Source organism: Lineus longissimus, chromosome 10, assembly GCF_910592395.1.
Source record: "Lineus longissimus chromosome 10, tnLinLong1.2, whole genome shotgun sequence".
Classification (NCBI taxonomy): Eukaryota; Metazoa; Nemertea; class Pilidiophora; order Heteronemertea; family Lineidae; genus Lineus; species Lineus longissimus.
The window spans coordinates 1,815,666-1,832,587 of NC_088317.1; the positions used below are offsets into that span (position 1 = coordinate 1,815,666).

Below are 16,922 nucleotides of genomic sequence, written 5' to 3' on the forward strand. Positions count from 1 at the left end.
CATTCCAAGTAACTAACTTGAGATGTAGTTTAATGACTTCCATCAGGAATTTGGATACTGCTTTTGGGTAGAAATTTTACAATACCTTTTATAACTAAAACTTCGCGTCTGATTTGTCTTTGAAATGAGAGCATACTTACCTGAAAATATAAAAAGAAGACATTTCATAAGTATTCAGCTGAAAAACTATTAATAACAAATGCATGTAGCCTAATGACAAATGCATGCAGTATCATCTTAATGAGTGTTTGATGTGTACATGTTGCATAATGACAAATACATGTAAGTGATAGCAATACTGTGATGGTAGAAACTAGGAAGGAAGGGTATCTTTTTAAAATGTTCATAATTTTTTCAGTGCTGACTCAGCATTATCTAAAGACATTCAAACTTCAAGTGCATCCTCAATAGAGGTTTTCATGGGACATCATCCTAATTTCTGATTAGATGAGACGTCACCTTCCTACCCAAGGGACACGAGTCAATCGTGTAACTGACAGTATCATGGCAATCTAGTCAATCCAACAAATGACTCGTTAACTCTTAAATAATGTGCTATAAAACCCACATTGTTTGACGGATTAATTAACAATGTGATGGAGAGAAGGAGGCATCTGTCATGATTTTGGACATCTCAGGTGATTTGCGTGGTATAGTAGTTTTTAATGACGTGAACGGTAGCGTTACATGGCAGTGAAACATAGACTTGTGATTGTCTTTGAATGAGACGTATAACTGAGGTTCCTGTACCATTTACCAGGGCAGGCAAAAGACCCCATCCAAGTTGACAGTAGCTTGTGATGGCCTCCCCTTCCTGGCAGAAGACGCACTCGCTTACAAATAAAGCTAATCGGTGCCCAAATGCTCACTCAGGTGAATACCGAGAGACACTGAGAGATGAGTGCATGGGCTGAAACTCGCACTGCACAATACCATAATAAGTGTCAACAGAAACTGCAGTGGTGTGCACCTTCGCTTCGAGCAGACGTATCTTGTGATGAACTAACATCCGCTTATCAATGGCACTTTATCAACGCTATGTCCACTTTTACAGTCACCACTGACAAGAAAACAAAAGGCATCATTGACCGTTGTTTGACTCTTTGTCAAAAACCTTGGCAACCGTTAAAAGACAAACACTGCACGATTTCTGATTAACTTACGACAAAACTTGAGTAAACTACGACACTTAAGGGCGTACTTCACCCAAAGCATCCTCATCGATGCAATTTAATAAAAGAGAGGTTGCCGATCTCTCAAATAAATGAGATTCATAAATAGCTCGAGTTTCTTATGAAAACGTGCCATCCAGTTCTTCAACCCAAGGTGAGATTATCACGTAGTTCATCCAAGTGGTTCTCAAACCTGCCCTAGATTCATTGTTTCCGAGAGAAATACTCCAGTTTCCGCCATTTAACGGCTTTACGCGATTATGGATTTTCATCGGGAAGACGAAGAATGACAATTTATCGAGAGTAGGTTGGAAGACCTTTGGTAAACATTTTGAGGGAAGTTCCATGTTTTGAAAAGGTTTGTCGGCATTGTGTGGGACTTGAGCAGATGTGGGGCGATTGTGATGGGGCCGCTATTCTAGTGGTGATGAGGCTCTTGAGAGTTCTTCTGTTTGTCTGTGATGACTTTATTGAATCTATCGACAAAATATGGTGAGATCTGCACAAAATTGTATGGAAAATTCATGGCATTAATATGGTGACTTCGTCATGAAGGTATGAAACCATGTGGTTTTATTAGCCTGTTTCATCGTGTTTTGCCTAACTGATGAAAAACACTTCACTGGTTTTACACTACATCAACACCCATTTCATTCACCGAATTCTATCGATGAAAAATATTACAAGAATCTCTCTCGCATTTCAGATTGCGGTGTTATGATGAAAGCTTGTGGAGAATTTCATGATGAATTCATGACACTGGCACTAGTACTCTCACAATGGAGATCTCAAACCATGTGGTACCATACTTGCATATTGCCCAAAGCTATGGATGAGGTGAATGAAATCTGAGAAGTTATGGAAGCTTCATGAAAAGTCCAGAGGGAACTTTCAAGTCGAGCAGTCACGTTCTCAGAGCACTCGAGGCAAATGACAAAGTCATAGAGGGGCTTTTTTATAACGCGACGATATCTATCACAGCTGCTGTCAAGTTGGCAAAAGCTTACAGAATTCAAACGGTTAATATAGCAAACTGGAATCGAAAATCACCATGTCGCAACGTGTTTATTCCGTCTCTTTCATCCTTTGTGTAACGACATGTTTGGTCCAATTCTTTCATTATCAGCCACTTTTCCCGACATCGAAGTCTTCCATCGAGAAGTCAACTGATACATGCCTCGGGCCCTTTCTCTCGCCTTGCCACTGCCTGCGGGCGAGTTTCATCCACACTTCGATCTGATCACAGAAACTCTCGCCGAAACAAGAAATGGGAGGCGATGCGAAACTGAAATATAGCTAATGTTTGCGTCTGTCTTTTAAGCGTTTTTGTACCACTTATTGATCTTGGATGTGTATTCATATTCGGTGTGGGGTGGACACGATATGGTGTCATATTGAAATGTCTTTGTTATGAATTATTTCTGATTTTTTATATCTTTTGGAATGATATGCCGCAGATCTCACTTTGTCGGAGAATTTTCTCCGTGGAATATTAGAGGTGACCTGATAGTGATACATTTTTCAATAAAGGTTGCGTAGACTGATTTCATTTAAACACTTTTATTGATCTTAGAAAGTTTTAAAAGTCATATGAAGTTGGTAAACCCACGGTGTTGTATTCGACCATTTCAAACATGAAATATATGGACTATTCTCGTAAATATGGACTGATACAAAGGGAGAAATATGAACTGTAAAAATCACCATTATTTTCAAGGCTTAGAAGCATGTCAACAATCATCTCTACGATAAACGATAAAAAATTTCTCATCTGCATGCAAAACCGGTTTTCCTGGGTTTGATACTTATTGCCGATTGCACGGATATCTCATCCTTCAACAGCCGGTCACTAGATCGTCTCTAAAACACGCTCACTTTGACTGAGTGTCTTTTAGGACCAATACAAAGGCCTGCTATTGGAGGATGTGAAGCCTGGCTTGCTGCAGGCACCTAAGATGACCCGAGATTTTTGCGTAATTATTGTATTTTCATAGTCACAAAAAACAACGAGGCTTACTTACCATGTGAGAAAACATGAATTCCGCCTCACCCTTAGGCAAGTTTGGCATTTTCCACTCAGCCCACAAAAAATCTGCTGAGTGATAAAATGGGAGGCGACAGAAATGAAACAATGATATTTTGTAGCGTGTTTTTTGCTGTCGATATTTACATGATCAATACTGGGAGTCGGCATTCATTGTCTTGCGAAGAGGTGATCTTGTCCATGGTGAAATGCCATTGATAGTCTACATTCTATAACACTGACTTCAAGCTGGGTTGGCCAGAATAAGCTGTATGTACTGTATCACTCAGTGGGGGCGGGGAGTGTGGGTATAGGGGACAGAGGAGACAACACGCCCCCCCTTTAATGGAATGCAACCTGTGCCCATCTCCATTCCCAAATTTCTGACTCTGCCACTGTTATTTAAATACATATCATGATGAAAATGTACCAGGACTCGGCTAGAAACATCGGCAACTTGATAATAAAAACCTGACGACTTAGCGTCAACCAATGAGAATGTTAATACATATTGATCACACTTTGAAAGGATTATTTTATCATATGTTGACACAAGGCCGAGGAATTAATGTCCAGCGTTTAATATGTATTCAAATGTTCTCCATCTGACAAATATTAATTGGTTATAATCCATGGCTATTGAGTGGGCGCATTTCGATTGGTCATTTGACAGTTGCATCGGGATAACATCGTATTAACGTGCAAAATGATGGGAGGAATTATGGGAGTTTTTACATGTTGGATCCGATGGCGTCAGAATGGTCGACGGGCAGCTCGTGACACTTCAAATCAAGGATCATTGAAAAGACTGCTAGCCGCACCCAAAGTCCACTGACTATGTTGACCTGAAGTGTGCAACTTGAAGAAGAAAAGTGTTCTCTTTTGACCAGTGCTGCCTTAGCTTTTTGTCAAAAACATGCATGATGTAATCGATAGTCACCGCCTAGGTATATATGATGCATGATTGTCAATAAACCTGCAAATTTATCTCTTCTACCTGTTTGTTGGACTTTTGCCATTCTCGTTGTTCTGCATCATTTAAAACAACAGATTGGAAACCTCTGATCAATACGTTGATTTGTTTTGGGTGATGCAAATAATCCGCTAAGAAAACAATCTAATTTCAGGCTAAGCTGAACCAAAGTTCAATAATGTAGTTGTTGCGCATCAAGTACAGTCATTTTGGATCAAGTTAATTTGAGAATTGTGTTTTCCATTTCACGCTGATTAGAACGGTTTTATGAGTACATTTACGTACATGTTATGAAGATAAGTCAGCTCAAGTTAAAGTGAGTTAGACATACCGAAGATACAAGGCCCTCTTGTTGCTTCCATAATACAAATCGTTGCCGGGGATATTGAAAACACGTTCTATCTGGCTTTTGGCTTCGATCAGTTTGGACAAGCAACGAGTTATTATTTGAATTTTCCCCAAGTAAACATTTTACGAACAAAAGCAAAATTGATCCACTCTCTCGCGTAAATCTTAATCACGAGTTGCGGTGCTCGTTTTACCACCATGTTTGCTTAAGTTGATTAATTATGCATCCGTGTTGATCGAGGATAATTGACAATCTGACTGTTGCACGATGATAATTTCGGCGCGTGCCATTTCGGGACTTCATCCACGTGCGATGAGCTCCGGGTACGAGAATTACAGTCGGAACCTTACAATATTGACTCGGTCATTTAACGTCCGTGACAATGGCCTCAACTCTGACATGTTTTACACAAAACTCCATTGTTTTCTTATTGTCCTTGCTGCATCCGAGCAAATTTCACACTTCCACACCAAAAACGGACTTTTTAGTTTTTCATACGAAATGCCATACTTGTCACCAAACATATAACTAAAATGATTATTTACACAAAAAACCTGCTGTAGTTTTTTTTCATCGTCCACACTTACCCACTTGCAGTTCTACTTGGTATTTTTTGCGTGTATTTGCGGACCTGTGTGTGTGCCACCTGGGATTTCCCCCATTGTACATCAACTTAATTGTAGCCCACGTCAAGAAAATTGTCCACGCTGCGTGTGTCAGAGCATGGGGTGGGGTCCCCGAGCCCCAGCAATTGTTTCGGAAACTCGCTTTGTGGTAGTTGAACAAAATCATGCAAGTCTCATATGCCGGTCTCAAACTCCCATCCCATATGACACAATGTGGGATAATGGTGACATTGTGCCCGGCATCAAATATCGCAGACAAAAAATGGACAAAAAACGCCATGAAAATTGGATAATGGTGAAGTCGGGGATCAAGTTTCATTTGGAAAAAACGTTAAATTTTCAAAAATTTGTTAAAATTTCTTTGTTCTGATGTCAATGTTTTGATGAATAATAAAATTTCGTGTTTTTTTCTATTTGACGAAAGGTGATTGACACAATGACACAGAGTGACATTTGATGGACTCCTGCAAGATACACGTTATCAGCATTCATGAAATAGAACTTTGAATGAAATTTTGAACAATTTCGTGGGAATTAAAATAGTGAAATTTCACCTAATCCACATTTTTTACAATTCAGGACTTACATCTGTCACCCTGAACTATTGTCATAAATCGCATTCATTTCAAGGCAAAAATTAAATATTGCTGACACCACATTGCAACTTTTTATTCCTTTGTATCAAACTTCGATTTTTTCAACATGTGAGCTCTTCAAACCTTTTTTTTTTAAAAACACACTTTTTAGAATTTCAGTGCTTTGTGCCTGTTTGAAGATCAGAGATCGGTGGTGTAGTGGAGATTGGCAGACTCATAGTCAGGACATTGTTGGTTAGACTCTCAGAAGGATCATGGCTAGCCATCTCATAACTGCAGTTGCTTCCTTACACACGACCCCAAGTCCTTGTTGCATCTGAACACTTCGACTTCACTTAGCCATCAACGATCCACAAGATTCAACAAACTCATTACCAACGCAAAGAATCCCAACCCCACACAAACAACAAATCTGCATCCATCCGATTCCAGGAACCCCCTTGGGCCTACATGTCCTCAAATTCCAATAGTCTTTCCATTACATTCAATATCATCATTAGCAGACCGGCACCGCAATGAAATCTGGAGCCCGCAGCCAAAAACCCTGAATAAACGCAGATTGATTTCCAAGGAAACAACCCCAAGTCCCCAAGTCAATTCTGACATTCATTACCATTTCAATCACCTAATCAGGCCGTGAATGTCATTATATGTATCGAGTCAACAAATGGATGTGACATTATCTAAAATGTGCCGATTGACTGTCAGTTGTTTTTAAAAATCTTTTAATGACCCGGTTTTAGATGTCAAGATCAACCAGCCAGGAGCCACCAGCATCCATCAGTGGCCACAAGAATCCAATCCAATCATCCATCCTCCAATCGATCTGTTTGCTATGGAGGGGACATTAATAGGTTTTCTGATGCAAGTAGCAACATCCTTCCTTTGTACACTCGTAGTAGTGGGTTAAATGTAACATCACTATTACCATGCATTTAATGTCGATTATAGATTTTCCCACCATCACCATCATAAACCATGAACATCCAACAGTGGTGATAAATGCCTATACATTCACATGAAGATTATAGTGCCTTTTAATGACTTTTTAATGTTGTTTATGGTGTAAATGAGGTGACGGAAGATATAAGAGAAATTTAGCCAAATTAAACCTTAAACGTGTGCAATAAATAGTTGTAAACATCAGAGATAGTTTCTGAATATTCTCTGAAATGGAGTCCAGAAAGTGTTATGAAGCAGAGTACACACATTTAGGGACATTTGTATGGTGGTTTAATGACCTTTTAAAAACTTCTAATGTCGTTTACGCTGTAAGAGGGTGACGGAGAGATATATGCCAGGAATGAAGCAAGTGCAATGAAGAGTGGTAAACTTTAGAGATGCTTTCTGGAAGTTTATACTCTGACACTCAGACTGATGATGTTACTTCATTTTAAGCAGAAAAAAAGTGAGAAAAAAAATTTGGACTCAGAAATTTTTTCCACCAATAACCCTTTTATAAGTTCCAAATTTTAAAAAATTTTCAAAGTCAACATTTTTTTGGGACTGATGATTTTTCTTCATTATGAGCAGAAAATAAAAAGTGAAAAAAATATTTGGACTTCAAATTTTTTTTCATCAACTTGCTGACTTAATCTAAGTTTGCCCACCAAGGGGTTAACATGGGAGAGTAACAGCTTGGCCAAGGCAAGAATTCTCAAACAATGACAAATTTCTAATTGAAAAACGTGATTGTTAATTTTCCCCGATATACAAGTCTGACCCTTTGCCCGTGAGCCATATGGCGTGGGCGAGATCGGATCGACATAGTCGCTTTGTTAAGAAAGTAATCCATACCCTTTCGACTTGACAGGGGGCGTGCCAGTCAGCATTAGGACCTTGACTTAATTGTCAAGTTGATCTGTTCACCGGTAGTGGTACAGTCCATGAAAGCCAGGGGAGGCAGACATTGCTTTTTTCAAGGTGAATATCATAATACCTGAGGGGAGAACTTAGCACAGGAGTGACAATGTTCTATTATCTTGCAAATGACTTTTCTTCTGATCAGACACAGTGGCAGGATGATCTGGGGGCATTGGCTTTTTGAACGAACTGATTGTCAACTTGACCTTTTTGCTTGTAAGAGTTGCCAAAGTGCTGAAGCAGTGCTTCTCGAGTCAAGAACTAATCTATTCCTTCTTTCATTTACTGTGACAGAAGGTCGGGATGGGCCAGCAGTTGGCCTTCTGATATCCTGACCCATTTGCTAGAAGGGGAACCTTTATCACTGAGCAGCAGTATCCTTTAGCTAAAGTGCCTTGCAGGTTATTCTCTACTGTGTTACAGAGCGCAGCCTAGGATCTGGTATATGATCTGTAACTCGAGATTGTAGTAACTTGCAAATGTTCCACCAACTGGAATTGTTTCTTCTGCACTGTATTATAGTGGGGTGTCAAATATTACTCTCTGCATATAAAGATCATGAGCTTATTCTAGCATCAGTATTACCTGGGTGTGAGAAGTGGAATATGTGATAGTGGTTGTTAACGTGACATATCCTGGATGGTGAGAGTGGTTTCAGGATGACATATCAAATTACTGCTCTTTCCCAAGGCACTGTCTGAAGATCATCCGATGGTCGTCGCAGAAACTGGGTGATGAGAGTGTGTCGATCGGATGGGTTTGTTGGTCAGGTGCTACTCCTCTGCACCCAAGGAACTGTCTAAAGATGATCCCACAGTGGTCAGAGATACTGGGTGGTGAGAGTGTGATGATCGGATGGGTTTGTGGGTCAGGTGCTACACCTCTGCACCCAAGGAACTGTCTAAAGATGATCCCACAGTGGTCAGAGATACTGGGTGATGAGAGTGTGTCAATCGGAAGGGTTTGTGGGTCAGGTGCTACACCTCTGCACCCAAGGAACTGTCTGCAGATGATCCTACATTGGTCAGAGATACTGGGTGATGAGAGAGTGTCGATCGGAAGGGTTTGTGGGTCAGGTGCTACTCCTCTGCACCCAAGGAACTCTCTAAAGATGATCCCACATTGGTCAGAGATACTGGGTGGTGAGAGAGTGTCGATCGGAAGGGTTTGTGGGTCAGGTGCTACACCTCTGCACTCAAGGAACTCTCTAAAGATGATCCCACATTGGTCAGAGATACTGGGTGATGAGAGTGTGTCGATCGGAAGGGTTTGTGGGTCAGGTGCTACTCCTCTGCACTCAAGGAACTGTCTAAAGATGATCCCACAGTGGTCAGAGATACTGGGTGATGAGAGTGTGTCAATCGGAAGGGTTTGTGGGTCAGGTGCTACTCCTCTGCACTCAAGGAACTGTCTAAAGATGATCCCACAGTGGTCAGAGATACTGGGTGATGAGAGTGTGTCAATTGGAAGGGTTTGTGGGTCAGGTGCTACTCCTCTGCACTCAAGGAACTGTCTAAAGATGATCCCACAGTGGTCAGAGATACTGGGTGATGAGAGTGTGTCGATCGGATGGGTTTGTGGGTCAGGTGCTACTCCTCTGCACTCAAGAAACTGTCTAAAGATGATCCCACATTGGTCAGAGATACTGGGTGATGAGAGTGTGTCGATCGGATGGGTTTGTGGGTCAGGTGCTACTCCTCTGCACCCAAGGAACTGTCTAAAGATGATTCCACATTGGTCAGAGATACTGGGTGATGAGAGAGTGTCACAAGGGATGGTGGGTCAGAAGCAAATCCTTTGGACCCAAGGCACTTCTAAAGATCATCTAGCTACAATTCAACCAAGAAACTCCATCAATGGAAATGGTGCCTCAAGTACCCATAAGTCAAGGATACCACTTACCCAGGCCCCGCACAACAAGAATCAAATGCAAGACCTCCAGGGAGGGGGTAGGCAATGAAGCTACAAGTTTTCTGCTCACACCTTGCTCTTCCTCAAACTTGATTGATTACATATCGACGATTGAGAAGCGTAAACATGGAATAGCGGCTCTGCTTCAACCAATACAACCTATCAATCGGACTGACACCTCAAGTAGCTCAGTCAGCGTGTCTATTAGCCCAGGAGAACATCACAAGCCTACATTTGTATGAGGTTAGAACATGGGAGGTACGAACAGTACCAATTCTTTTATGTTCTTCTTGACTGTTCTCATCACCTCATCCCGTTTGGCCCCATAGGTGCCCACGTTGTTAAAAACTAAATCAACCCCTAACGAAAAAAGCTTGGCCGTTTTATTAAACATCACCTACATCTCAGTAACTTATACCGCTGTATTATTACCAGGTGAGTTGCTCGAGATTATAACCCACGGCCTCAAATTACTACGAAGGCGTAAGGTGAACTATATGGTCTTAGCATGGATAGCATATGAAAAGCTCTGTTCAAAGTTTATCAAAGTTGTTGACGAGGTGTTCTTGTGCTCTCTACAGATGTAGGTGTTATAACTTCTGACATTTTACCAACTTCTTTCTTGTCTTCCTTGCAGCCTCTACACGGATGAGTACATCACCGCAAGTAAAAAAGTAAAGCTTAAAAATGCACCTTGTACCCCCTCATTCAGGGTTCACAAGGTGGGTGAACACATCTAAACAGAATTGCTTTTGAAAATGTACTTAACATCAGTGAACTAGAAGAATATGACATGATATGCGACTCATGTTACCCAATTCAAGGATAAAAGTTATGCCGGATATGGGCACTTATAGTAACCTTTGTCGCTGATACAAATGCATATCCAACGAAGCCTTGAGAGTAATCTCATATTCTGCCAAGAATTAGAGTAAACATTTTCAAAATCTCTATAAGTCCAAATGGCCCTTTTGAACCGAGACACGAGACACTTTGAAATGTTTAGGAATCGTGATCTGGATTCAGCGGAACCATTTCGATGAGTTCATGAGTCCAGTCATCAAGCATGAAGATGACCGAAACAGAAGAGAGCAACAGGTGATTCTCCCTGAGAAATGGATTCATCCTTCATCCTTCATCCTTGCTACCCTGATTCTAACATCCTCAGACGTTTGGCTAATGAGAACCTTAGCACACCTGACAGCTAGCTGACCAGCAGTACAAGCTGAACACAAACCCTCCAAACCAAACAGCAGTGAGTTTGATATGCCCAGACAATTGGCTAATACCATCTTAGCACCTTTACTGCAGAGAGAAAGAAGGCTAGTAAGGAGACGTTGAGAAGGTTACACCTCCAAAACGGTGGAGGGACCCATTGCAATATCACATTCCTGCCTTATGAAACCCCAGACTTGTAACAGGGTACAATTTGATGACTAACACATTCTCCTTTCACGCTTATCATGCTTCAGGCATGAAAGCCTTATACAAGTTTTGTCTCCCGGACATCCACACGAAATATTTCATGAATAATTTACCGAACGAACATTGTTCCTTTCAGCGTACTCCTATCGATACTTCGATCGACAGCTTCTTGTTGAGCCGGCGTGATGTGCCAATTATCAGGAATACCTTACAGACAACATCGGGGACCTGTTTCACACAGCAACAGTCTCATTGACCCTTTACTATTGAAGGTGTTGCTCATTTCTAATAAACTTCTGGCAGCTCCAATTTACAAAATGTAAAGACTGTTAGCTCCACATTCGATGTACTCTTTTTCTTCTTTGCATCTGCTATACTGTAATACCTTAATTTTCACGAGCATGATTTTTTGGCAAGCCTGATATTTTTGCGACTTTCGCATCAGGGGGCCAAAATGTGAACATTAATGTTTTAGCCGAATCCACAGCTCCATCCAAGCAGAGTGAGGTATCCATTTCTTTTCTTAAACACCTCAAACTAAACAATAACATGTGATTCAGATGGCTTCTTGCATCACCAAGGTACTGCAGATGATCCATCATAGGTGAGCTGACACCAAGCCACAATCTAATACACAAGCAAGTCACTGATATCCCCTTGTTCATCTTCGCAAGCATAATTACGACCCTATCGACCCCGCCGGAAGAAATCCATAACAAATTCATTACCCCTCCGCACATCCAATGTTTGTAGTCGGCAGTCTTCGATCGTGATCTCCCTTTCCATTGTCAGTGCTAGCAGTCAACGACCACCTATCGAATTTCATCGACAAAAAAATGTCATCTATTTTCCCGATATGTCTATTGTGATATTGATCATTTTGACGATAGCAGTGAATCAGTCTCTCTCGGTGGGTTGACCTTTTGGATTAAGAGGTTGAGTTGGAAAACTTTTGGAAGTCTCTTTGAGTCTGAATGTCTTTTACTTTGACATGTTTGACGGATGAGAGGTTCCTCAATACCCAACAAAACTTTAGCGCCACTTTATTCAACAAAGTTTTCTTAGAACAGGATAAATTATTTACAGGCCTGACAGGATCGGAATAAGGACCATAAATCAGAGAAATTACAAAATAATCAAATTTTGAATCAAATAATCTCATTTCAAACCAATTTTAGATAATTTTAAGACTGGAAATCCAATTTTCTTGGTCTTGCTATTGTTTTTATTCAAAACCCTATCCACAAGTGTCCAATTTCTATTTTCATGGAGCTTTAAATCAAATTATTATAAAGAAAGTTGCAAAGTTTTGGACTATTGCGATATATTATTTAGAAAGATATTGATTTATGCATGAGAAAGCTGTCCAAGATTTTGTTTCTTGAGTAAATTTGAAATTACAAAATGAAATTGTCTTCCTTTTCACTTTCCTCTGCCAATTCCAGTGATCTCTGGCCCAGGAGAAACACCCAGTGCACTAATTTCACTCTGCATCCCATTAGAGACTTGTCTATTACAGGGGCAGATTCAAGACTCGAAAATTCAACCTGGATTTGCATCTGCGTCATGTACCCAGGTGATGTGAGCAAGACAGGCGATTCCATGAAACAGTTCTGGCTGTAAGGGTCAATCCAACTCGAAATCAGCATTAACCCACTGTTTCAAGTAGAGAAAGTCAGCAAAACATCAGCACAATTGTTCCCCTTAAATCAGAAACGAATAGCGACTTGCTACTGCTTAAACCCACACGCTACATCCTTTGACAAAACCCTGGAGAAATCTGCTAAGAAAACGATTCACATCATAACAAAAGTACATGTAGCATCTCTGCCAGAGATGGTTAAACCATCAGAAAATTGATCCCCGCATTAGAAGCATTAAATCCTCTGTTTTAAGTAATATGATATACTAGATCAATCTCGCATGATCGAGAATGGAAAACATCGAAAAAAACGCAAATGCAAATTTCACATTCCGTCACCGGATCTCATAATCCTCTAGGTCAAGAAAATTGCTCGATGGCACGCAACAAGCTAACGATGACCATTTTGAATCGATTCGTTACTGTTTCATCGGGATTATGATATGATAGGATATGAAGGGATGCAACTTGTGACGTTTTGTTAGCATTTGAGTAAAGGGCAACATGGCGCTGTGCTTGTGAGGGATCTTCTCACAGATTATGGTGCTGTGCTTGTGAGGGATCTTCTCACAGATTCATACAAGGATACCAAGTAACACACTGCACATCACGTTTTGACAAACCAAGATTGTATGACCAGAGTATCGGGCCACGAGTGAGGAGCAGAATAAAATGAAAAGTCAGCAGTACGTCACTGGTAAAAGCTGAAAGCTGCAGTGATAGACACTGTTGCCCATCATCAGCATCTTGACCCTCCAGTATTAGTTTTGGACTCCATTTTGCCGCTCAGACTTTGTTACACCAAAATCTACGGAGCGAATACCGTCACTGGAATTCCAGAATGATTATCAATGAAAGCAGTAGAAGAGGCTTGTAACGAGGAAAACTAGCATTATTGGGATGGCCCCTGATGGGTAGATCATTGAAGCAGCCGAGTAGCGCTCCACAATTGAGATATCGGATAAGTGAATAATCTGTCCCCTGGGTGGATTAGGGATGCACGAGTACAATATATCACATGGGGCAACAGTGAAACTATATCTCGTCACGAAGTAGAGTGTTTGGGTATTGATGTAAGATTTCTGCAGAATAGGGTGCAGGCCTACATCACGAAGTAGAGAGCTTGGGGTATTGATGTAAGATTACTGCAGGGGAACAGGGTGTGGGCCTACCAGTGCTGAGCTGAAGCTTCTCATCCTCCCACAGCAGGCCGCGGGATTGCTTCAGAGATACACTCCCTCTTTGATAGAGTGTATTCTGGGGCTGATACAAACACCCTGCCGTAGGAGGATGCAGCTACTCGATATCCTTGACTGGAAGCGTAGTATACAGTAGTGGACTTCTAATCAAGAGGTCCTGGGTTCATATCCCTACTGAGGCAAGATGTGCTTACATCCGTTAAATCCGCTCGAGCAGTCACGGAAGACGAAGGGCTTTAACTTTAATGTTAACCTAACAAGTGGCATTTGCTGTAATCAGCAGTGTCAGCAACTCCTATCAAAAAACATCACTTATTCAAGGAGATTTCCTGACAAAGCGTTATAAACTGCACAAGACCAACACACAATAGCAACACAAAAGATGTGATCTCCAGTTTCAACTAATAAAGCAGCATAATTAATCACCAGAGATCTAACTCTATTACCCGCACATCCCACATGATGTGGCAGCCCGTCTTTTTCACAGAAATCAGAAAAATGTATGATTTATTCCATAATTGGCATAGATTGCAGCAAGATTCCTGAAACTGATAGAGTGTGCATATACCGCCCAACTTGATCTATTCACTGGGATGTTGGAAGACTCGCTATCTGGCAAAATGGCAGGACACAATATCGTTTTAGAACTGAGACAAGAGACAAAGAAATCTCAATGTGATACCTCTTAAGGCCAAGAGAGACAAGTATGGCCATGCACATGGCTCAAACACATAATTGGCTATATCTTCAAAATGGATGGAGCTAATTGCATTTGGTTTTCTGTATTGTATAAAGTGTTAGGTACACTTTTGAAATCGTCTTACAGCAGAAAATGGCAAAAAACCTTGATATATGGCCTTTAAACAGATGAGTGATTTCTTGCTGCTATGTAAGACAACAGGAGCAAACAAGTAATTTTTGTTCCATGCAATTATGATCGAAGGATGCAGCGATTTAATTTGCTCACATGCAGGGCACTTTAGTACGTTTCCAAGAGACTCTTAGCTAAAACTACTCAACGCACAGTTCGTATCAAGATGAGATCATCAGATCGTTAGCTTGGCATAGTAGGAAATACGAGTTGCTTTATACCAATGAAGGGTTAAGCAAAATGAAACATAACCACATAGGTTTTTTGAATGCCACGAAAACTGGACTGGTATGACTGGTGCTATGCAAATATTTGAACAGTAAAATGATATTTTGCTACACTCAGGACAACTGAGATGTTGGTGACGCATGAATGGGTAGTTGTGCAAAGCTCCTGCACAGTAGAAGACAGGTATAAAAGAGCTCAATACAATAGGTTTACCTGATTTTAACCCATCGGGGCCGAGGATCTAGGTCACAAAGATATGTCTCAAATCAGGATGTCCTTAAAGGAGAGTTTCTGCTGTAACTCTTGGGGGCATCGGAGAAATGTAACAAAACCTTTTCTTCAGACAAAATGGAGCACATAAATATTGAATCTAAGCTTTCAAGCTCAGAATCTAAGCTCTCCAATGTTATTAAGCTCAGATTCTAGGAAAGCTCACCATTGACATCTCAAAGTTAAGAGTAAACAAGCTCTCCAATTGATTGTATCTCAGGTCGAGATACAAGTTAGCTCTCTAATTGTAACTAAGGTCAACCAGGTCAGGGACAGACTAAATAACTGCCAATGAACGATGTAATTCATGTGCAAAGCACCTGACCTAGTCGCAGGGTGAGTGATAGTTTGAAATTATACATGTTCTGTCATCCTGGGACAACAGATTAAAACGATCAAAACAAGAAAAGGTAATTTGAAACTTGCTAATTATGGTCTGATTGACAACTGATTTGATTGTCCTGTTTGATAGCCAACTACATGTACTCTTCATTTGAGACGTAAATTGTCATTAACTCAATATCTGTTTGATACAGGGACATTACATGCATGGGCAAGAAGAACCTACCTATCAAGGTCACCCTCGGGACTGACAAGTGCTGTCCTTAATAGAGAGGTGTCCTGATTATAGAGGTCAAATTGAATGGAAACAACCAGTTTGGGACCAAAACTGGTGTCTTTAATAGAGAGGTTGTCCTTAATAGAGAGGTGTCCGCTAATTAGATAAAAATTCATCAGAATTCTTTCAAGTCCTGGAAAAACATAGTACAGTAGAACCTCCCTTAGCGGACACCTCTCTATTAAGGACACCCTCTCTATTAAGGACACCCTCTCTATTAAGGACACCCTCTCTATTAAGGTTTTGGTCCCTAACTGGTTGTTTCCATTCAATTTGGCCTCTCTAATCAGGACACCTCTCTATTAAGGACAGCATTTGTCAGTCCCGAGGGTGTCCTTAATAGAGAGGTTCTACTGCAATCCTAGTTGTCAAAGGGATTGTTTTATTGACTCCTATGTTTGAGTAGGTTTAGTCCATTACCACATCCTCTCTAACAAGGACACTAATGTTGGTCCAGAATTGGAAATTTGACCTCAGTCTGTCATCAAGACACAGACACCCACCTCTCTAGGAACTATTAAACAAGGATAGTGTACAGCTTTTAGGCCAGAGGTTGTCCTTTTAAATGTTCTACTGACTGAAGTTTATTCCAAATTTAGACTTAGAGAAAACCAAGTTGATATTTGCGCTTATACAGGTATAACGGTGAATAAAACCTCAGAACCAAGATCAGATAACTGAGACGAGCTTTATATTGTATTTTAGGAACTTTTATGACTGAATTAAGGCATCGTATTCCAAATACATACCCTAACCATTGCCAACCTGCGCCACATGGCCCTTGTTCTTTTATCTGTTAGGCCTTTGAAACAACATAGAAGCGTTTTACTTTTACATTAGCACTAGCATAGCGTTGCTCTACTTACATGTTTCCAAGCGTCGACCAAGCACCTTGCGCGGCACTGGGCAGATATCAGAGGGTTCCCCGCATAGACATTTTCCGTGAAAATTAACAAATAAGCCAGGCAAAGTAGTCCAGATTTGACTAGAGTGTAAACCACCATTTTAGAAAAGTTTGCAAAACTCCACTAGAAAGGCAAAATCCACTGATAGGCAAGGCTTTTACAATCCTCTCACAATACACCATTGAATACACTGACGCATCCTGATAGCTCACTAACACATTGCGAGTGTGCACTTTGCCGCGATTGGTTT

The 16,922-nt window shown here is 40.8% G+C and overlaps 1 protein-coding gene across 3 annotated transcripts in view; it reads right to left on the reverse strand.

The window, feature by feature from the left end:
- LOC135494512 (anosmin-1-like) overlaps positions 1-16,880 on the reverse strand; it is a 184,297-nt gene extending 167,417 nt beyond the window's left edge. For all 3 annotated transcript variants that reach the window (XM_064782557.1, XM_064782559.1, XM_064782556.1), the window contains exon 1: positions 16,634-16,880. In XM_064782557.1, the coding sequence (XP_064638627.1) occupies positions 16,634-16,771 (138 nt within the window). In that variant the 5' untranslated portion in view covers positions 16,772-16,880. The remainder of the gene's footprint in view (positions 1-16,633) is intronic.
- Between the last annotated feature and the right edge of the window lie 42 nt (positions 16,881-16,922).